The sequence below is a fragment of the Hypanus sabinus genome, chromosome 11 (genome assembly GCF_030144855.1).
Source record: "Hypanus sabinus isolate sHypSab1 chromosome 11, sHypSab1.hap1, whole genome shotgun sequence".
NCBI lineage: Eukaryota > Metazoa > Chordata > Chondrichthyes > Myliobatiformes > Dasyatidae > Hypanus > Hypanus sabinus.
In genome coordinates, this window is record NC_082716.1 from 7,004,610 (window position 1) to 7,028,497 (window position 23,888).

The 23,888-nt window shown below is 42.8% G+C and overlaps 1 protein-coding gene across 2 annotated transcripts in view; it reads right to left on the minus strand.

Annotated features, from left to right (window-relative positions):
* Nucleotides 1-23,888, minus strand: part of prkacba (protein kinase, cAMP-dependent, catalytic, beta a) — a 220,550-nt gene that overhangs the window by 51,684 nt on the left and 144,978 nt on the right. For both annotated transcript variants that reach the window (XM_059983748.1, XM_059983747.1), the window contains exon 2: nt 4,962-5,023. In XM_059983748.1, the coding sequence (XP_059839731.1) occupies nt 4,962-5,023 (62 nt within the window). The remainder of the gene's footprint in view (nt 1-4,961; nt 5,024-23,888) is intronic.

The window sequence follows — 23,888 nt, forward strand, 5'->3', positions numbered from 1 at the left end:
AGCAATGGACCTGCGCCCTAAGCTCCCTTTGTACAGCAGCATTTCAAAGATCCCTGCAATGTACGGTCAAGGTCAAAGTAAAGTTATTATCACAAATGTGTACATGTCACCATATACTAACCTTGAGATTCGTTTTCTTGCAGGCATATAGAGAAAATGAAGAAATACAATAGAATTTATGAAAAATTATACAGACACTGACAAACAACCAATGACAAATTGTGCAAATAATAAACAATAAAACTGATAACAAGAGTTGAAGAATTCTTGAAAGTGAATCTGTAGGTTGTGGAATCAGTTGTATATCAATATGTATATATCAGATTTATATACATCTGGCCAGTACTGGATGACTCAAAATGCATTACCTCACCCTTACCCAGCTTAAATTCCATTTGACACTGCTCCACCCAACTATATGTCTTTCTCTGTATCATTGGGTAACCATCCTCAATTTGTGTTGTCAGCAAACAACACATTCTCATCCACATCATTTACGTATGACAAACAAAGGTCCCTAGAGCCATCTCTGCAGTACACACTGGTTACAAATGTTGACCTACTACCACTAAGCCAAGATATCTTGGACCTCCATATGCCTTAACTTTCTGGACAGTGTGGGATCTGGTCAAATACCTTGAAGTCCATGCATACTCTACCTACTTTCCATCAAGGGCTGGCACAGTAGTGTTGCACTTAACAGTGGCAGCAATCAAGGTTCAGTTTCTGCCATTGTCTTTAAGGAGTTTGTATGTTCTCTCCATGACCACTTGTTCCCTCGGGTGCTCTAGTTTCTTCCCGCATTTCAAAGACATATGGGTAAGAGTTACTAAGTTGAGGACTTGGCAATGTTGGCACCAGAAGCTTGGTGACACTTGTGAACTGCCCTCAGCACATCTTCAAAGTGTGTTGGTCATTGATGCAAACAGTGCATTTCATTGTATATTTCAACACACATAGAACAAATAAAGCTAATCTTTTAAAATCTTTATTTCTCAATTTAGTGACTTCTCAAAAAACACTAAGATTTGAGAGGTAGGAAGATTTCCTATAAACAAAATCATTCTAATTCCCTAGAATCAGTCCCAGATTTCCAAGTGATAAATCCTGGCCCTAAGAATTATCTTCCAATAGTTTCTCTGAGATTGATATAAAGTTTACCAGCTTGTAGATCCTCTTATCCTTACCACCCTTCAATATAGAAACAACATTGTTTACTCTGGTCTGCCAGTGCTAAGGGCAACATAAAAATCTCCATTAGAGCACCAGCTAGCTCCTCCTTACTTCCCATAACTGCCCAACACAGATTTCATCAGTTCCTAAGGATTTGTCTAACTTAATGCTGTTAATCAAACACTTCCTGTTGCCTGTTGCGCACATTTTCCAGACTCTGACTATATACTTTGTCTATGTCTCTCATAGCTTTATGCAATCAGCCTTCACTGTTTTAGGAAACAAACAATCCAAATTTGTCCATGCTCTCCTTATATCTAAAACTCGAATCTGGACTACATCCTGGTGAACCTCTTCTGCACCCTCTTCAGATCCTCCACACTTCTCCTGAAATGTGGGGACCACAACTGCACACAATGCTCCAAACACGGTCTAACCAAAGTTTTATACAGTTGCAACATGACTTCCTGACTTTTATTTATTTAGAAATATAGCATGGAACAGTTCTTTCAGACCAGCAAACCACGCTGTCCAGCAACCAACCTAATTAACCCCAGCCTAATCACAGGACAAGTTACAATGGCCAAATAATCTAGCTAATACATCTTAGGTGTGTGGGAGAAAACCAATTTGCTCACAAGATGAATGGACATTTTTAAAAATATTCAATGCCCCTGTGCTGCCTACCTTCTTTACTACCCTATTTATGTCTGCCTGTGCTACCACCTACTGGAAACCAAACTCTATGTTTTTCAATATTTCTTAAGAGTCCTATCATTCACTGTGTATAGCCTAGTCTTCTCAGTCTACAGCCAGTGAGCTATGGGCAAAGCCCGAAATGCTTGGCAGCAAGGTACAATCATGCTTTCAAGGGTCCTGTCATCTACTGTATACTCTCCTTGCATTTGACCTCCCAATACTTGTCCATTTGTTTCTCTGCCCACATTTCCAGTTGGTCTCTATTCTGATGAATCCTTCTGTCACAGTAAAGCAACATCCATCATCAAGGCCATGCTCTCTTCTTGCAACTGCCATTGGGAAGGAAGTTCAGGAGCCTCAGAACCCAAACCACCAGGTTCATGAACAGATGTAACCCCTCAACCATCAGGCTCTTGAACTAGAGGAATAACTTCACTAACCCTTTCACTGAACTTACTATGGACTCACTTTAAAGACTCTTCAGCTCATGTTCTCGTTATTTATTGCTTATTTATTTTTTCTTTTCTCCCTTTTTCATATTTGCAGTTTGTTGTCCTTTGAACATTGGTTGTTTGCCTGTCCTGTTAGGTGGAGTCTTTCGTTGGGACTATAGTGTTTCTTGGATTTATTATGTATGCCCACAAGAAAACAATATCAATATCATGTAGTGACATATATGTACTATAATAAAAAATTTATTTTGAAAATTTCCTTTGACAATTTTCCTCCCTATCCACAACTCTGCCAGTTTTTGTCATCTGCACACTTACTAATCAACTCAATTACATTTTTGGGGAAACCATTTACACACACGGTCACAAACAAGAATGGTTCCAGTACTGATCTTTGCAAAACACCACTGGTCACAGATGTCCAGACAAACTAACACCCCTCCACCATCTACAGCCAATCCAATTGTAAATCCAATGTACCAAGTCTCTGGATCAGCCCACCGTGATGGACCTTGTTGAAAGCTTTACTGGAGCCCATGTTTAGAACATCCATTGCCCTACACTCATAGACTTGATAGAGGTGTACAAGAAGTATGGATCAAGTGGACAGTTACACACTTTTTCCCAAGTTGGAAATGACTAATAAAAGGGGGCATAACAATAAGGTGTTAGGAAGAGAATTATGGGTCGTGTTAGAGGAAGGTTTTTTTTTAAACAAAGTGGTGGGTGTGTGGAACACCCAGACACATGGATGAAAGAAGAATAGAGACCTATAAGGGTCAGATTAATCTTAAAATTTGTTAGAAGTCTGGCATAACATTGTGGGCTGAAGGGCTGTATTGTGCTTTAATGTTCTATGTTCATCGTCATTACCTCTTCAAAAAACTGAAGTTTGTGAGCATGACTTCCCTCACATTAAGCCATGCAGACTATCCCTAATGGGAATTTGCTTTTCCAGATGCAAGTAGATCTGACCCTTCAAAATCTTCTCCAATAGTTTCTCTACCATGGATGCAAGGCTCACTGGCCTATTATTTCCTGGCTTGTCTCCAACTGCTACTCTTAAACACAGGAATAATCTTGGCTATTCTCCAGTCCTCTAGGGCTTCTCTTCTCTAGCAATCCCCTCTTTCCAGTTTCCTATTGTGGTGGAGTCCAAGACTAGAGCACACTGCCTCAAATTAGAGGGACATCTATAAAGAACGGAGATGAGGAAGTATTTCTTTAATCAAAGAATGGTGAATCTGTGGAATCTGATGCCACAGTCGGCTGTGGAGGCCAAGTTATTACGTACATTTAAGGCAGAGGTTGATAGGTATTTGATTAGTCAGGGCTTGAAGGGATATGGGGAAAAGGCAGGAGATTGGTGCTGAGAGAGAAAATGGATCAGCCATGATGTAATGGCAGACCAGACTTGATGGGCCAAATGGGCTAATTCTGTTCTTATATCTTATGGTCTTACAATTTATAGCAATATTAATATCTTTTCACAGTACTAATGCCACAAAACAATACATTTAAAGATTAGCTTTATTTGTCACATGTACATTGAAACACTGAAACTTATAGTGAAAGGCGTCACTTGCGTCAATATCCAACACAGTCTGAGGATGTGCTGGAACAGTTCACAACTGTTGCCATCATAGCATGCCCACTGCTTACCAATCTTAACAAGTATGTCTTTGGAATGTGAGAGGAAACTGAAACACTCAGAAGAAAGCCATGAGGTCACAGAGACAACGTACAAACACCTTACAGAGAACAGCAGGAATTGAATCATGATCTATGGCGCTTGAAAGTGTTAAGCTAGACAACGTACAAACACCTTACAGAGAACAGCAGGAATTGAATCATGATCTATGGCGCTTGAAAGTGTTAAGCTTGCCATAATACTACTGTGAATATAAATTACACATCATACAAGTCAATGCTAATAAATCTGATCTGACTGTCCTCCCTCTCACTGATCACTGAGGTGAAGCACTTGTTTAGTACTTTCCCAATATTCTCTAGCTACAGGTGTAAATTCTCTTCTTTGCCCTCAAGTGGTCCTATCCTCTCCTTAAATGCATTTTATTTAGAGATACAGCATGGTAACAGTCCATATTGGCAAATGAGCCCACGCTTTCTAATAACACCCATGTGACCAATTCACCTACTAATGCATAGGTCTTTGGAAAGTGGGTGGAAATTCGGTGGAAACCCATGCAATCACAGGGACGATGTACAAATGTTTTCTAGATGCAATGGTATTGAACTTGGGTCGCTGCTGTTGTAACCGCGTTAAGCTAACCACTATGCTACTGTTCTGCACCAATGCAATATATATCTCACTGGGCCTGCACCTTCCTGCAGCAATATCATATTTTCCATTTGCTATACTTTTGTTATTCACCTGTTCAGCAAATCTTTGTTATTAGGTGTGCGTTTATAAACTATTGGAACCATTGCCAAGACTTTGGCACATGTGTCTAATAGTTACTTCCCATTTTTTGAAAGGGATTTAATCCCATATCTCAACTGGAGTGATAATGGATAACGTGGCTGCTCTTTCATACACACGATGCCCTCAGGTGGTGTCACATGATGTTATCAGTCTATATGAGCAAAGTACAAAATAAAACCATCAATACATACCTGTGGTGGACTTTCCCATTTTCTTAAGAAGTCTTCTTTGGCTTTTGCTAAGAACTCTTTCACTATGAAACAAAGAGAGGTGCAATGGTTAGAAACTACAACAATGGAACTGTCAGAAACATGGCTCATGAAGATAAAAAATAGTTGAATTATCAGGTGTACAAGTAGTATTAATTTCTCTAAAAATTTATAATCAAACCACTTGAGGATTGCCAAATACATAAAACTACTTGCACACAGGATACAGAATTATTTTTTCAACATTTCCATTGCACAAACTTAAAAGCTTCTCAGTGGAGGACTTTCATCTTTAATCAATCAGCTATTGCTACTAGTTTGCAACAAACTATTTAAAAAGAAAAAGTAAAAAGAAATCCCAAGCAACAACTAAGCAAGCAATTTTAATGTTAGCAATGAATTGGAAGTGCAAAAGGACCACAGGCAAAGACACACAAAAGCAGTAAAATAATGCAAACCAAAGCTGCACATAGTCACAGAAGGTTGAATTTTTTTAAGTTCTTTTAAATATTAAGAGGCTGATCTGACTTTCTAATTGTAGCAACTTTGACACCAGAGAACTAAATCGCCATTAGGAAATAGTCTTTTTAATCTAAGTACCTTTTCTTTTGACGTGCATTTAAAAAAGGTTGTCATGAGGACAATGGACATTCATTAGAATGCACATAGATGAAATGTTTCTGTATTATATCAACAGTTATTTATTTAGTTGCATCAATCTTGTTCCACAATTTAAGTGTCATATAAAACATTATTCAATTTGTGAACAATTCTTTAAATTGAATCAATGATATAAAGCCAGCAGGAGAGACGGTGGAGCTGGCGCACTCCACGAGGGTGGTGTGGTGGGTGTGGCATCCAGGCTGGAGTCAGTGCTGCCCCCGGTGTTCACTTGGCAGAAGACAAGTTGTATTGTGGTTGACTGCAATTTCTGCTGCATTCACAGACTCAGGGTCTGGACCACTTTTTTTTGTGAGGCTGTATTTTATTGTTATTTATATGTGCTTGCTATCTTGTATGTGCTATGCGTGCTTTGTGCGACTGACGATACTGTGCTTTGCGTCTTGGCCCTAGAATAATGCAGTCTTGTTTGCCTGTGTTCATGGGTATTCATGTATGGTTGAATGACAATTAAACTTGAATTGAATAATTACCATTGTTATTTATCAGTAGTCACCTTCAAACATAAACTGATTTAACAATTCATCAATAATTGTTCAGGCATTACCTGAAATTGAAGCAAAACAATTTGAATTTTTCCCCTTTCCCAAAATATTCAAAAATTGACCTTCTGTGACTTTGGGCTTCTTATGAAATAACGCGCATACCAAAGGTCTCTACAGTTCATCAAGGGTTTTTCAGGACAATCACCCCAAGTAACCAAAGGGATGAGATGACGAGAAGAAAAGAAGGAGAGAAAAAAGTTTATGAATTTAACCACAGTAGAAAGGATGAATTACAAGTAGAACATACAGTACATTACACACTCCCAAAAATCAACAATAAATATTTTAACAATTTTCCACTTCAGTACATTACTGATGACAATACCCAACCATGGCGTGGAAAAGATGAGAACCTGGGAATAACAGGGCAATACTCATCTCAGGAGAGCTTATCACAGATATGAGAAGAAAAGCACTATTCAACAAGTGCTTCAAGTGTTCCGAGTGATATGTTAACACTATCTAGGAAGGACAAAACCAATTTCTTGACAGAGTGGCTGAATGATTCTTTGAATCAATGAAGAGCGATGATTGTATCAAGGTACAAGCATTGCATTTCCTTTTGAATGAGGAAAGGATACATTCTCTGCCAATGATAAATCCTTTGTGTTCTCAATTTCAATAGCCTTTGATCTGAACACATTCAAATATTAATACTGGAAGCAAATCTGCAATATTTGGCCAATATCCAGATAAACTGGAATGCAAGATATGGCTAGGTTTCAAATTGATGGCTTACTCTTGGGGTGAACAAAACGGAGGTGGTCTGACTGAGTTTGAGGCCCTCCACTGGTCGGGGTCGACCACAAATGTTGCGTCCCAACTTTCTATCTGATATGCAAGCCAGGGCAGTATGAAATGGGGAGCAAGCTATTAGCTCTGCCAAGTTAATTCCCAGGAAAACAACTTTTTCCCCACAAAGAAAGTTATGAATGGAATTCCAGGAAAATAAAGCATACCTACACAAAGAGGTGTTAAAAATAAGATAACTTCTACAGTTTCTACAACATCAAACACAAGACATTTGCAGGGTATTCTCAGGACAGACTGAGCAGAAACAAATAGTCAGACATTACTAGAATTCATTATACTACAAAACAATTGCAAGCATAATAATACAAAAAAACTTTTTCAGAAATCCCTATTCAATTTTGAAGCAGGACTTGTCTTCCAATTTGTATATCACTTCAAAGAAACTCAAAAAACAGTTACTTCCCCCAAGCAGTAAGGCTGATCAACACCTCTACCCACTAACCCACCCCTCCACACCCTTAACCACCACTAGTTTATCATTTCACGTCAGAGTCACCTTATATACAGACACTCTTGTGCCTAGTGTCACTTTATGGACATGCAATCAATGTATATAAGCTATCTTGTGTATTTATATTTATTGTATCTTTTAATATTGTATTCTTTATATTATCGAGTTTTTTTATGCAGCATCAGATCTGGAGTAAAATTAATTTTGTTCTCCTTTACAATTGTTAACAGGAAATTACATTAAACATCCTTGAATCTTTAACCAAATCTCCCTCAAATGAAATCGACCAAGTAAACAGGACATATGTTAAATATTTAGATATTCTGTTCACAGACCAAATCTCAACCATTAAAATTCAATTACCCTCTTTAAACAAAATACAGACACAGAATGTGTTGAATGTCTGAAGGAAATAATCTAATTTACAAGAACCGGCACAGGAATACACTCACTGAAATGAGAACAGTGTGGATAGGAACCATATGAGAAAATACTATGAAATAAAATTCCAAAGTTATAGAGTGAGAACAGATAACTTTGGGACTTTATACGTTTTAAATCTCAAAGCTCGAAGTAAATTTATTATCAAAGTACATATATGTCACCATATACAACCCTGAGATTCATTTTCTTGCCAGCATTCACAGTAAATACAAAACACAAAATAATTGATGAAAAAACACACATAAGACAGACAAATGTCCTATGTGCAAAAGACAAATACAAAAAGAAAAAAAAGCAAAATAATAATAATAATAATAATTAATAAATAAGCAATAAATAGAGAAGATGAAGTGAGGAATCCTTGAAAGTGAGTTCAGAGGTTCTCGGAACAGTAACGTTATAAGATATTGGAGAGGAATTAAGCCATTTGGCCCATTGAGTTCTGCTCTGCTATTGCATTACAGCAAATCGAATTTTCCTCTCAGACCTAATCTCCTGCCTTCTTCCTGTATCCCTTCATCCCCTGACAAATCAAGAATCTATCAACCTCCGCCTTAAATATACCCAATGACTTGCCCTCCACAGCAGCCTGTGACAATGAATTCCACAGATTCACCACTATCTGGCCAAAGAAAGTCCTCATCCCTGTTCTAAAGGACGCCCTCTACTTTAAGGCTGTGTCCTCTGGTCTTAGCCTCTCCCACCATAGGAAACATTTTCTCCACATCCACCCTATCAAGGCCTTTAACCTTTCAATAGGCTTCAATGAGGTCATCCCTTATTCTTCTGAATTTTACAGACCCAGAGCCATCAAACATTCTATACATGACAAACCGTTCAATACTGGAATGATTTTCGTGAACCTCCTTTGGACCCTCTCCAGTTTCAGCACATCCTTTCTTTCTTTTTCAATATTTTTATTAACTTTCACATAGAAGAATACAGAGTACATGAGGATATATATTATGTATCAAAAAAAGATAGAATAGCACCAAATACATTATATTCAAATCACATTTGCAATCGCAGTACCCTATATTCATAATCAAACAAGTACATTAATTAAATTGTAATTCTGATAAAGGGTCCAAACATGGAATTTATTTGGAATTTCCATTATTCCAAATGAGGCCTCATTAATGCTTTATAAAGTTTCAACATTACATCTTTGATTTATATACCCGAGTCCTCTTGAAAAGTCCCTTTGCACTTCAATTTTTTAAAAATATTTTCTCTCCATTTTGAAAATAGTTAACTTTTTCATTTTATCCCATCCGGTTCAAGAGCCTGACAGTTGAGGGGTATTAACTATTCCTGATCTTGGTCATTTGGGTCCTCAAGCTCCTGTATCTCCAACTAAATGGCAGCAGTAGGAAGAGAGCATGGCCTGGAAGGTGGGGGCCCTTGATGATGGATGTTTCTTACAGACATACTTAAAGGTGAGGAGGGCTTTACCCATGATGGACTGGGCTGTATCCTCCACTTATATATATATAGCAAACCAGGATAGTTAGCAGTCTTTTACCAGGTAGCAGACAAGCAAAATTAGATTTGCTAAGCTTAGAACAGAATATTATAGAAAGATCTGACCATTTATTAGGCCAAGTAGGTCAGAAAAATCAAGGCTAATTCATATTTCTTCAAGGACAGTTTTTGTATAAATACAAACATTCCCTAGTTTAATTGCAATACTGGATCGATATAGCTAATTCCATTCAGGAAAAATGTTTTGTGTAGTGTCTAACACTACACAGAATCCCACAGTAAACAACATGTTTGTTTAGTCATCTGGAGCTCTCACAAAGGTATATTCAACAACATAAGATTTGGAAGGTGTGAGATTTAAAATGAGATCCTTTTATTTTTACATAACCACCAATTAAAGAACCTTGCATTTTCTTATGTAGCTGACTGCAGCAGGTGGAGAAGCACTCTGAACCCTGGTGAGGAGAAATTCCTGAAAGCAGCAGAAGACAAACGGGCCCATTGAAAGGAATGCTGCATCTCCAGCAGAGCTAAGACCACTTATAGAAGCGACCTTTGCAATATAGACTGCCAATCTTGCATTGGTTTCATCAGCCATAGGTGGCGATGTACCAACAACACAGAGAGCTAGGATGCAATATTCATGGTCAGCCACTGATATTATTATTCAAGCCATTAAGTGGATATTATTATATAATGATAAAATTAAAAATCTACACTTTAACTTGACAGTAAATCAAAGTAGCTGTTGTTTCTAGTTACTTGGTTAACTAATTATACTACTAGCAACAACAGAGAGTGCAAGTTGTAAATCACCCATTAGGCAATAAATTAGGAGTCATAGAATCATACTAGATCCATAATGTCAAATATCACTGACAGCTAGAATTTTATCTTTTTATACCACCCTTTCAAGCAATGCACACCATATAACACGCAGAGTGAAAATAATATTTTTCTTTACTAATCTTATATATGACATCTTAAAAAGTTATTTTTCATTTATTCTATGGAAGATGTCCAAATTATTTTCAGTATACATCAAGTCACTAATTTTCAAATTTCATTTTAAATAAATTCTAATGCAATGGACTGCATCAATCTACAGCATCCAGAAAGAAAATTTGGAATACACCAACATAGAAGATTGGAATGTTGAAAAGCACCATCATACTTCTGAACAGACAATGAACCAACTCATGAACAATACTTTTGATCTTTTTTGCACTACTTATTTAATTTTAATATATATTTCTTATTGTAATGCATATTTTATGCATTGCACGGCTGCCACAAAACATCAAGTTTAACAACATGCCAGTCCTGATTCTGCTCTTTTTCTTGGTAATAGACCCAATTATGCTGCTCCATTATATTTTTTCCACAATATTGTAGTTGAGGGATATTGACCAAAGTATGTATATACCGTATATGAAAAGAAACAGAAATGTGGCCTTGTAGCGGTGTGCTACAAGCAGCGCTAAAATTACGACACGGAGTCGGTAACTGCAGTCGAAGGAAAAAACTTTATTCGAAAACTTCAGCCTCACTTTTAAGCCTCTGTCAACCGGCCCCCCATGGCGAAGAGGCTCCAAAGCTCTGTGCTCGCAAACCCCCGTAGGCTATCTAATTGTGAGTCGGTTCGCATACGCTAGGAAATGAGCCACCACATAACCCCCCCCCAGAACCGGCGATACACCCCCCAATGTCCACAGCCTGGGCCAGAACCTGCTTGGGAGGTCGGCCTCTGCGCCGAGGCGCCGGAAACTCGGCCGGTTGCGCCAGGTCCACATGGGCCGGCTTGAGGCGGTCCACCGTGAAAACCTCCTCCTTCCCCCCAACGTCCAGCACGAACGTGGACCCGTTGTTCCGGAGCACCGTAAACGGCCCCTCGTATGGCCGCTGCAGCGGTGGCCGATGCCCGCCCCTTCGTACAAACACAAACTTACAGTTCTGTAGGTCTTTGGGTACGCAGGTCGGGTGCCGCCCGTGCTGTGAAGTGGGTATGGGGGCCAGGTTACCGAGCTTCTCGCGAAGTCTGCCCAGGACTGCAGCGGGTTCTTCCTCTTGCCCCCTCGGGGCTGGTAGGAACTCCCCGGGGACGGCCAGGGGCGCGCCGTATACCAACTCGGCCGACGAGGCGTGCAGGTCGTCCTTGGGCGCTGTGCGGATGCCGAGAAGGACCCAGGGAAGCTCGTCCGCCCAGTTGGCTCCTCGCAGGCGGGCCATGAGGGCCGACTTCAGGTGACGGTGGAAACGCTCCACTAGCCCGTTCGACTGTGGGTGGTAGGCAGTGGTGTGGTGCAGCTGAGTCCCCAAAAGGCTAGCCATAGCTGACCACAGGCTGGAGGTGAACTGGGCGCCTCTGTCGGAGGTAATGTGGGCTGGTACACCAAAGCGGGATATCCAGGTGGCGATCAGGGCTCGGGCGCAAGATTCGGAGGTGGTGTCGGTGAGCGGGACCGCCTCTGGCCATCTTGTGAACCGGTCCACGATAGTCAGGAGGTAACGCGCTCCGCGCGACACTGGCAGGGGGCCCACGATATCCACATGAATGTGGTCGAAACGCCGGTGGGCGGGATGGAACTGCTGCGGTGGGGCTTTGGTGTGCCGCTGAACCTTGGCCGTCTGGCAGTGCATGCACGTCCTGGCCCATTCACTGACCTGTTTGCGGAGTCCGTGCCAAACGAACCTGCTGGAAACCATCCGGACAGTTGTCCGGATGGAGGGATGCGCCAAGTTATGAATGGAGTCGAAAACACGTCGCCGCCAGGCTGCGGGGACGACCGGACGGGGCTGGCTGGTGGCGACGTCACAGAGTAGGGTCCTCTCACCTGGGCCCACGGGGAGGTCCTGGAGCTGCAAACCAGAGACTGCAGTCCTGTAACTCGGAATCTCCTCATCTACCTGCTGTGCCTCTGCCAGTGCCTCAAAGTCTACCCCTTGGGAAAGGGCATGAACGGTAGGGCGAGAGAGCGCATCCGCCACGACATTGTCCTTACCCGAGACGTGCCGGACATCCGTTGTGTATTCAGAGATGTAGGACAGGTGGCGTTGCTGGCGGGATGACCAGGGGTCGGATGCTTTCGTAAACGCAAAGGTAAGCGGTTTGTGGTCCGTGAACGCGGTGAAGGGCCGACCTTCTAGGAAGTACCTGAAATGCCGGATTGCCAGGTAGAGCGCCAACAGTTCCCGGTCAAAAGCACTGTACTTGAGCTCGGGTGGCCGCAGGTGTTTGCTGAAAAACGCCAGGGGTTGCCAGCGACCTGCGATGAGCTGCTCCAGCACCCCACGGACTGCCGTGTTTGATGCGTCCACTGTGAGGGCGGTAGGGGTGTCCATTCTGGGATGTACTAGCATTGCGGCGTCAGCCAAAGCTTCCTTCGTTTGAACGAAAGCGGCGGCGGACTCCTCGTCCCAGGTAATGTCCTTGCTCGGACCGGACATCAGGGCGAACAGGGGGCGCATGATCCGGGCAGCTGAAGGGAGGAAGCGGCGGTAGAAATTGACCATACCTACGAATTCCTGAAGGCCTTTGATCGTGGTGGGTCGGGGGAAGTGGCGGACCGCATCTACCTTAGCGGGCAGAGGGGTTGCCCCGTCTTTAGTAATCCTGTGGCCCAGGAAGTCAATGGTATCAAGTCCGAACTGGCATTTGGCAGGGTTGATTGTAAGACCGTACTCACTCAGTCGGGCGCAGAGTTGACGGAGGTGGGACAGATGCTCCTGACGACTGCCGCTGGCTATGAGGATGTCATCCAAATAGATGAACGCGAAGTCCAGGTCCCGTCCCACCGCGTCCATTAACCGCTGGAACGTCTGTGCGGCATTCTTCAGGCCGAACGGCATGCGGAGGAACTCGAAGAGGCCAAACGGGGTGATGAGAGCCGTCTTGGGGACGTCGTCAGGATGCATCGGGATTTGATGGTACCCTCGGACAAGGTCGACCTTGGAGAAGATCCGGGCGCCGTGCAGGTTTGCCGCAAAGTCCTGAATGTGCGGCACAGGGTAGCGGTCCGGTGTGGTAGCCTCGTTCAGCCTGCGGTAGTCGCCGCACGGTCTCCAGCCCCCCGTCGCTTTGGGCACCATGTGCAGGGGGGAAGCCCAGGGGCTGTCGGACCGCCGGATGATCCCCAATTCCTCCATTCTCTGGAACTCCTCCTTCGCCAGTCGGAGCTTGTCCGGGGGAAGCCGCCGAGCACGGGCATGGAGGGGTGGTCCCTGTGTCGGGATGTGGTGCTGTACGCCGTGCCTGGGCATGGCTGCTGTGAACTGCGGTGCCAGAACCGATGGGAACTCCGCCAGGACCCTGGTGAAGTCGTTGTCGGACAGCGTGATGGAGCCGAGGTGAGGGGCTGGCAACTGGGCCGCGCCCAGGGAGAACGTCTGAAAGGTCTCGGCGTGTACCAGTCTCTTCCTGGGCAGGTCAACCAGCAGGCTGTGAGCTCGCAAAAAATCCGCACCCAGAAGTGGTTGGGCTACGGCGGCCAGTGTGAAGTCCCACGTGAACTGGCTGGAGCCGAACTGTAGCTGCACCTGACGGGTGCCATAGGTCCTTACTGTGCTGCCATTCACGGCCCTCAGGGGGGGACCCGGTGCCCTGCTGCGAGTGTCGTAACTTGTCGGAGGTAAAACGCTGATCTCAGCCCCAGTATCGACCAAAAACCGGCGTCCCGACCTTCTATCCCACACATACAGGAGGCTATCCCGATGGCCAGCCGCCGTAGCCATCAGCGACGGCTGGCCCTGGCGTTTCCCGGGAACTTGCAGGGCGGGCGACAACGGCGGGCTTCTGCGCCCCACCGCTGGTGGTAGAAGCACCAGTGGTCATTGGGCCGGGGGTTAGTGGGCTCTGCGGCCGGGCCTGGACTGGTTTGCTGCCGGGAGCGTGGCTGGGAGATCTGTGCGATGGACGCCCCGCTCACCTTTTTGGCGTTCCACAGCAAGTCCGCCCGGGCTGCCACCTTCCGGGGGTCACTGAAATCCGCGTCGGACAGCAGCAGGCGTATGTCCTCGGGCAGCTGCTCCAGGAATGCCTGCTCAAACATGAGGCCTGTGTGTCCCTCGGCCAGAGACAACATCTCGTTCATTAAAGCCGATGGAGGTCTGTCGCCCAAGCCATCCAGGTGCAGTAAACGGGCAGCCCGCTCGCGCCGTGAGAGTCCGAAAGTCCTGAGGAGCAGGGCTTTGAATTCCGTGTACTTGCCGTCTGCCGGGGGCGACTGTACGAACTCCGCGACCTGGGCAGCTGTGTCCTGGTCGAGGGAGCCCACCACGTAGTAGTAGCGGGTGTCTTCTGAGGTGATCCGGCGAACGTGGAATTGGGCTTCGGCTTGCTGGAACCATAGGTCCGGGCGCTGTGTCCAGAAACCCGGCAGTGTCAACGAAACCGCATGAACAGAGGCGGCGTCGGTCATTTCTGGTCCAAAAATCGTTTGGACCGTCGGGGTCACCAATTGTAGCGGTGTGCTACAAGCAGCGCTAAAATTACGACACGGAGTCGGTAACTGCAGTCGAAGGAAAAAACTTTATTCGAAAACTTCAGCCTCACTTTTAAGCCTCTGTCAACCGGCCCCCCATGGCGAAGAGGCTCCAAAGCTCTGTGCTCGCAAACCCCCGTAGGCTATCTAATTGTGAGTCGGTTCGCATACGCTAGGAAATGAGCCACCACAGCCTTATATTTTCAAGTCTGTCAAGAGATTTGTCTACAAAACCTACCATGGGATTCCTTTCTTAAAGTACTTGGACAGACCTTCCAAGTTACCGGTTGTGTGTATGTCTGGAGCCAGGAACACAGAACTTGTAGAAAGGGAGCTAGAAGATGCAAAGATACTTCGCAACACTCCTTCCATTTGATTCACAGAGAACTTCACAATAACACCACAAATCATAACTACTGCAAGATAAATGAAGAAGCGCTTTCATAGTAAAAAAAAATATTTAAGTACGTATATGTCACTATACACTACCATGAGATCATACAAAAAGTAGTGGATACAGCCCAGTACATCACCAGTAAAGCCCTCCCCACTAACAAGCACAGCGACATGAAGGATTGTTGCAGGAAAGCAGCATCCATCATCAGGGACTGCCACCAACCAGGTCACACTCTCTTCACAGTGTTGTCACCAGAAAGAAGGCGCAGGAGCCTCAGGACTCACATCACCAGGTTCAGGAACAGTTATTACCCCTCAGCCATCAGGGCTCTTGAACCAAAGGGGAGAATTTCACTCGCCCCATCATTAATGTTCCTAAAACCTACGGACTCACTTTTGAGGACTCTTTATTTCATGTTATGAATATTTATTGCTTTATTATTATTCATTCTTTTTGTATTTGCACAGTTTGTTGTCAGCATCAGCTACTACTTTTAAATGGTTGCAAATTCAAGTCCCACTCCAGAAATCAGAGCACAACATTTTAAATGAATTCTTCACCTCACCACCTGTCCATCACCTTTCTTCGGTTCCGCTCCTTCCTTTTCTTCCGTGGCCTACCTATTAGATTCCTTCTTCTTCAGTCCTTTATCTCTTCCACCCACCCACCATCTCCTTCACCTATCATTTGCTAACTTGTATTTCTTCCCCTCAGCCCCAAACTTTTGGAGATAGTGATCACAATTCTATCTCCTTTACCATAGCATTGGACAGTGATAGGAACAGACAAGTTAGGAAAGCATTTAACTGGAGTAAGGGGAAATATGAGGCTATCAAGCAAGAACTTGGAAGCATAAATTGGGAACAGATGTTCTCAGGGAAATGTACGAAAGAAATGTTGCAAATCAGGGGATATTTGCGTGGAGTTCTGCATAGGTATGTTCCAATGAGACGGGGAAAGAGTATAGGAACAGTGGTCTACAAAGGCTGTTGTAAGTCTAGTCAAGAAGAAAAGCTTATGAAAGGTTCAAAAAACTAGATAAAGATCTAGAGGATTATAAGGCTAGCAGGATGGAACTTAAGAATGAAATTAGAACAGCCAGAAGGGGCCATGCGAAGGCCTTGGTGGACAGGATTAAGGAAACTCTAAGGCATTCTACAAGTATGTGAAGACGTGAGAGAATAGGATCAATCAAGCGTGACAGTGGAAAAATGTGCATGGAACTGGAGGAGATAGCAGAGATACTTACTGAATACTTTGCTTCAGTATTCACTACGGAGAAGGATCTTGGCGATTGTAGGGATGACTGATAGCAGCCTAAAAAGCTTGAGCATGTAGATATTAAGAAAGAGGATGTGCTGGAGCTTTTGGAAAGCATCAAGTTGGATAAGTCACTGGGACCAGCTGTGAGGTACCCCAGGCTATTGTGGGAGGTGAGGGAGGAGATTGCTGAGCCTCTGGCGATGATCTTTGCATCATCAATGGGGACCGGAGAGGTTCTGGAGGATTGGAGGGTTGTGGATGTTGTTCCATTATTCAAGAAAGGGAGTAGAGATAGCCCAGGAAATTATAGACCAGTGAGTCTTACTTCAGTGGTTGGTAAGTTGATGGAGAAGATCCTGAGATGCAGGTTTTCCTGAACATTTGGCGATGCATAATATTATTAGGGATAGTCAGCACAGTCAAAGGTAGGACGTGCCTTTTAAACCTGATTGAATTTTTTGAGGATGTGACGAAACACATTGATGAAGGTAGAGCAGTAGATGCAGTGCATATGGATTTCAGCAAGGCATTTGACAAGGTACCCCATGCAAGGCTTATTGAGACAGTAAGGAGGCATGGGATCCAAGGAGACATTGCTTTGTGGATCCAGAACTGGCTTGCTCACAGAAGCTAAAGAGTGGTTGTAGACTGGTCATATTCTGCATGGAGGTCAGCGACCAGTGGTGTGCCTCAGGCATCTGTTCTGGGACCCCTACTCTTCGTGATTTTTATAAATGACCTGGATGAGGAAGTGGAGGGATGGGTTAGTAAATTTGCTGGTGACACAAAGGTTGGTGGTGTTGTGGATAGTGTGGAGGGCTGTCATAGGTTACAGTGGGGCACTGATAGGATGCAAAACTGGGCTGAGAAGTGGCAGATGGAGTTCAACTCAGATAAGTGTGAGGTGGTTCATTTTGGTACGTCAAATATGATGACAGAATATAATATTAATGGTAAGATTCTTGGCAGTGTGGAGGATCAGAGGGATCTTGGGGTCCGAGTCCACAGGACATTCAAAGCTGCGCAGGTTGACTCCATGTTTAAGAAAGCATACAGTGCATTATCCTTCATCAATTGTGGGATTGAATTTAGGCGCAGAGAGGTAATGTTGCAGCTATATAGGACCCTGGTCAGACCCCACTTGGAGTACTGTGCTCAGTTCAGGTTGTCTCATTACAGGAAGGATGTGGAAACCATAGAAAGGGTGCAGAGGAGATTTACAAGGCTGTTGCCTGGATTAGGGAGCATGTTTTATGTGAATAGGTTGAGTGAACTTGACCTTTTCTCCTTGGAGAGACGGAGAATGAGAGGTGACCTGATAGAGGTGTATGAGACGATGAAAGGCATTGATCGTGGATAGTCAGAGGCTTTTTCCCAGGGCTGAAATGACTAGCATGAGAGCGCACAGCTTCAAGGTGCTTGGAAGTAGGTACAGAGGAGATGAGAGGGGTAAGTTGTTTTACAATGAGAGTGGTAAGTGCGTGGAATGGGCTGCCAGCGACGGTGGAGGCGGATACGATAGGGTCTTTCAAGAGATTCCTGGATAGGAACATGGAGCTTAGAAAAATAGAGGACTATGTGTAACCCTATGTAATTTCTAAGGTAAGGACACGTTTGGCACAGCTTTGTGGGCCGAAGGGCCTGTATTGTGCTGGAGGCTTTCTATATTTCTTAATCTGGCACCTGACTCTTTCCAGCCCTGATGAAGGGATTCATCCCAAAACATTGGCTGTTGATTCCTCTCCACAGATGCAGCCTGACCTGCTGAGTTCCTCCACATTTTGTGTGTGTTCCTGTGATTTCCAGATCTGTAGAATCTCTTGTCTTTATGACCAAATTCATTTAGCCTCACTCTAAATTATTAGAGTTGTTAGAGGATAAGGATTTGAAGTCCACCCTGGTTAAATAATTTCACAATAATGAAAACAGTCCATAAAATATAAATATAAAATACTGGCATGATGAAAGATTATCTGGACTTCAGTGGGCTTTAAGAAGAGGCTCTATCTGGTACTTCATTTACATGAAATTAACTCATCCAAATTACCAGTGGGTTAATATAACTTGATTATCTTCAGATTAGGAGGGCATAAAAATTACCACTGTTTATCATCTGTGATTGTTTTCTGGAGAAAAGTGTGAACTTGCCCTCTGGCTTTCATACACAACACTTGTTAAGCTTTGTTGAAACCTTCAAAGTGAAAATGACCTGGCCTTACTGCCTGAGCAGCAGTTCAAAGTAAATTTATTATCAAAATATGTATATGTCACCATATACTACCCTGAGAAGGGTCCTACTGCTCGACTATACTCTTTTCCATAGATGCTGCCTGGCCTGGTGAATTCCTCTAGCATTTTCTGTGTGTTACTACCCTGAGATTCATTTTTTGCAGGCATTCACAGTCGAACAAAGAAATACAACAGAATCAATGGAAAACTGCACACACACAGACTGACAAACAACCAATGTACGAAAGACAAACTGCGTAAACATAAAAATATAATAATAAATAACTATACTAGGAACATAAGTTGTAGAGTCCTTGAGAGCAAGTCCATAGGATGTACAAATCAGTTCAGAGTTGAGGTGAGTGAAGTTATTCATGAGCTGAAAGGATTAATTTTGTGCCTATGTGTTATAGTCTAAGAGGATCTTTTATACGTATTAGAGATTCTGCACATTCTGGAAATCCCGAGCAACACACACAAAATGCTGGAAAAATTCAGCAGGTCAGGAATCATCCGTGGAAGGGAATAAACGGTCGACATTTTGGGGCGGTCCTGATGAAGGGTCTCTGCACGAATCATCGACTGTTTACTCCCTTCCATAATGCTATCTGACCTGCAGAGTTCCTCGAGCATTTAGTTTAGATCTTTCATAGAATACAACTTTCCATCCCTCCACTCTTGCCCATTCTCTCATCCTGCTTCAATGCTGTGGTTTATATTGCTGTGTTATTTATATTAATTCATGTTTGTTAACTTGTGTTTGCCTTGTACTGTGCAGTTGCTGCAGAAAGCTCATTTTCATGACAATTATACCCTGGGTATGTATGCCCAAACAAGAAACGTGAATTATCACATACAAAATGCTGGAGAAAGGTCTCTCCTGGAACATCAACTGCTTATTCCCCTCCATAGATGCTGTCTGACCTGCTGAGTTCCACCAACATTATGCATGTGTTGATCTGCATTTCCAACATCTGCAGAATCTTGCGTTTAAAACGTGAAGATTTTTTTGGCAGCTGATGTAAGTTACACTTCACAAGGCTTACACTAGTAAATAAAAACATGAAGTATTAACAATTTACAATGTGCACAGGAAGTATACTTGATGGTTTTGATGTATCTGTCAATCTCTTCAAACCAAGAAGAGATTGAGAATTATCACCAAGACTTCAGGCAAACAGTGATCATCATGTCAAATTTTAATCAATGTCCACTTGAATTGTCAATGATTTCTAACAACGCAATTATAGACAGACCCTGCAAGGCTTAATTACATCTGTGGTGGTGACTTTAAGCTCTTTAATACCAGGGTGAAGAACTGCTCATTACAGGCCTGTCATAGTTGTACAGATGGGAACAATTTACTGTGGACTTAAAGATAAAAGGCTGTTCCCTGTAGCAACTGCATATCTGTGTGAAAAGCGACAAAGCAGAATTTATTAAACTAGACTTACTTGACTATCATCCCTTTGAAAATTCCCATTGAAATACTGATGCTGTTTAAGTTACTGACAAAATACTTGGCTACATAACTGATAGCTTTTAAATATTAAAAACATCCATTTGATTGATTATGCTTTCGTAAGAAGACAACTTCCAAAATAATAGGTCAAGGAGAAATTATACGACGCTGAATCTTAAACTGACCAATTATGCAAATCCAGATCCAGTTAAATGGGGCAAATTGGGACCAGTACATTTTGACTCAATGATGTAGTTGCCAAAGTTTCATGGAAATAGTTAAAAAGGTATACAAAAAAACAAACTACTGTTTAGCTGAGTAACAAATTCTGTATTTAACTAAAGTACAGAATAAATCAGAATATTACCGATACTAATAAAATATTATAAAACTGTATTAATGGAGAAATTCATCTAATGTCATCTGTGTTGTTTTGATTGTAAATGAACAATATCAGTGCAGGCACACAGTGCAGAAAATGAAGTGCCTTCATGCAATACTTTTAACTACAGCATCCTCCAAATCTTTATTTTCATTATAACATTCAAGATGATTGTCGATAATTTCAAGTTCTTCACAGTTCCTCAGTGGTTGAAGTAGTGAAATCATTGCATTTTCACTGCTAGCAGTTTCTGACATTTCCAAGCTTGAATGCTTAAAACCACGGTGAGCAGAACAGTTCTAAATTGTCTTGTAATTGTTTCTAGCCATCAGTGACAAAATATTTGTGCTTTTTTTAAAAAACAAAAGCACATGCAACTGATGCTATTTAAAAACCTCTTGGCTCTATCAGCCGCACAAGTCCATACATCTGACTTTAGCAAATCTCAAACTATATAAATGTATTGCTACACAGTTGAACTGTAGTTAGCTCATATACGTGTGCTTCACACAGTGGCAAAGTAACTCTGAGTCAGTCATTTGTGCTAGCTATGTAGGTCTCGTTTTGAAAAACAAGATTCGTGTTTCAAATGGAGGACCTTTCACGCTTGAGGTTTGAGGTATGCTGAGAGGATGCTTGTGGTGGAACATAAGTGGCAGGAAAGATCAGTTGGGTTGAGAAGTCTGCTCCTCGGCTATTAACTCATGCAAGTCTGATCCTGTTAAAACTGGAAATGAAGAACTTTTTTTTGCCAAAAAATACTCATATCAAATTATTGCTCAATACATTAGGAGAGTGAGGAGAGATATGCAGTATACAAAATAATGTGGGGTATCAACAGGGTTAATGAAGGGATTTGGCCTGAAACATTGACTGTTTATTTGTCTGCGTAGATGCTGCTTAACCTGCTGAATTCCTCCAGTACTTTGTGTACTACTAGGGAAAATGCAAGCAAGCATTTTCCACTGACCTTGGGTAAGATTAGAACTAGAGAACATAGGTTAAGGATGAAAGGCAAAATATTTAAGGGGAACCTGAGGAAGAACTATGTCAGTGGAAGTATCAAATGAACTGCCAGCAGAAGAGGTGCATGTGGGTTCAATTGAATGCAACATTTAAGTTTGGATAGGCACATAAATAGGAGGGGAATGGAGGTCTATGGTCTGGGTGCAGCTCAAAAGGACTAGGCAAAATAACAGTTCAGCATGGCCTAGAGGGGCCCAAGATTCTGTTTCTGTGCTGTACTGTTCTATAACCACTCTTTACTCGTTAATTCAATATTAAGGGAATTGCTATCTACAGGGATGATATAGGGAGCTGGTGTGGATATGAAGTATCAGACATAATCTTGATTAATGGCAGATGAAGCTCAAAGGGCCAGCTGGTATTTGCTAATTACTTTTAATTAGGAATGACTGTGAATCAGTCCCTGTGAAGTAAGACATACAGCCTGTGGCCAGGCCCAGAAAGCACTGAGTGGTACGACTTCCAGGTTGAGAGAATGATTAGGGACCAATCCTGGAGGGTGCATATTGCACAAAGTGGATTTATTTTGGTCAAGAGAACAACCATCAGCTGGAATGGCTGAGAAAATGTTGGGGTGTGGGGAGGGGGGTGGTTTGAAGTAGAGGTGGCAGACCAAGGGAACAGTGAAGAGTTGAATAAGAAGATTAGGGGTATGTGTGGTTTGGTGTGAACTGGGTGCAGGTCTCTATAGCAAAGCCTGGTCATTGCCCTGAACTTCCTTGCCATTGGACCAAGACTTGACTTGTGTAGCAGCTGTTGTCTACTGTTCACTCATCATCAAGAGAATTCTAGCTCAGTTTCTGACACCTCAGAACTAAATTCCTTCAGGCTGAGAAACTAATGAATATCCTGCCACCACCGAGGTCCTGTCACTAGGACAGCAAGCTGTATGCTGTTTACCCGTGCTGCGTACTACATGCATTTTGAATTATATTTTATTAACTTATTTGTGGCAATATTTTATTTTTGAGCAGTGTGTGATACATGTAATGTGGGTACACCATGGTTCAGAGGACCGTTGGTCCATTTGGTTCAATGTATGTATAGTCAGATGACAATAAACTTGAACTTGAAACTGGAAGTAGATTATTCTTGTCTTGAAGCAATTGCCTATGCAAAATAAGATATGCTACGTGTGGTTATCTGCTTGGTTTGAATTCTGGTATATGCTCCGAGTCTGTGAGTTTAATGACTATTACGGTACTGTGCAAAAGCACATGAAAAAAATTTGGAAAGCAAAAATGCATTCAAAAATAATGAAAAGTTTCTAAGCATCAAGAAATTACTCAGAAGAATAGTAAACAGTAAAATAAATATTTAGTTTGACAACCCTTTGCCTTTAAAGGTCAAAGTACATTTTATTATCAAAGAATGTATATATTATACAACCTTGAGATTCATCTCCTAACAGGGAGCCACAAAATGAAGTCCCAAAAATAAGCCCAATATAGATGAAAAAAAGTCTAACACCCAATTAAAAAAGTCATGCAACAGTAACCACAAGCAAATAATGTTTCTGAACTGAAGTCCATAAGACAGTCCCATAGTTCAGTGCAGAGTTGAGTAAATGTTGTAGAACAGCAATCTTAATTGGTTTGTATCTTGCCTCAGGCCTCAAGACCTGCCCTTTCTGAAACCTTGACCTTTTCCATCTGGCCTGGCTCCACCCAAACATCAGGTTCTGCTTCTTCGAGCAGTGATCTGAACTGGCCCATACCTTGCCCCAGCCCTTGACACTCTTTTCAATCTGGGTTGGCTCTTAACCCTCCGTCTGCACATGCCGGATTTTGCCGCTTCGATTTGGCTGGCAAATTTCTGTCCGCACAGTGCGTTCAGTTGTGTCTGGCACCTGGACCTCACAGCGCTTTTATGCTCTTCCATGCTTTCGGTGATGAGCCCTCCACCTCACCCTTAAAACTGCATCATACACTGTTGTGCAGTTTTATAAGGAAATCAGCTGGTAAGCTGCTCCAACCACTTTGGAGAACTTGCCACAGTTCTTCTGCAGACTTTGGCTATCTCAATTGCTTCTGACTCTCCAGGTGATCCCTGACAGCCTTAGATGATGTTGAGGTCAGGGCTCTGGTGAGGCCATACCATGTTCTGAACTCCTTGTTGGTCTATCTGCTGAAGATAATTCTTTATGACCTTGGCCGTGTGTTTGAGGACATTGCCCTGCTGCAGAACGTTGGAACCATCCAGATGCCTCCCTAATGTATTGCATGATAGTTGAGAATCTGCTTGTACTTCT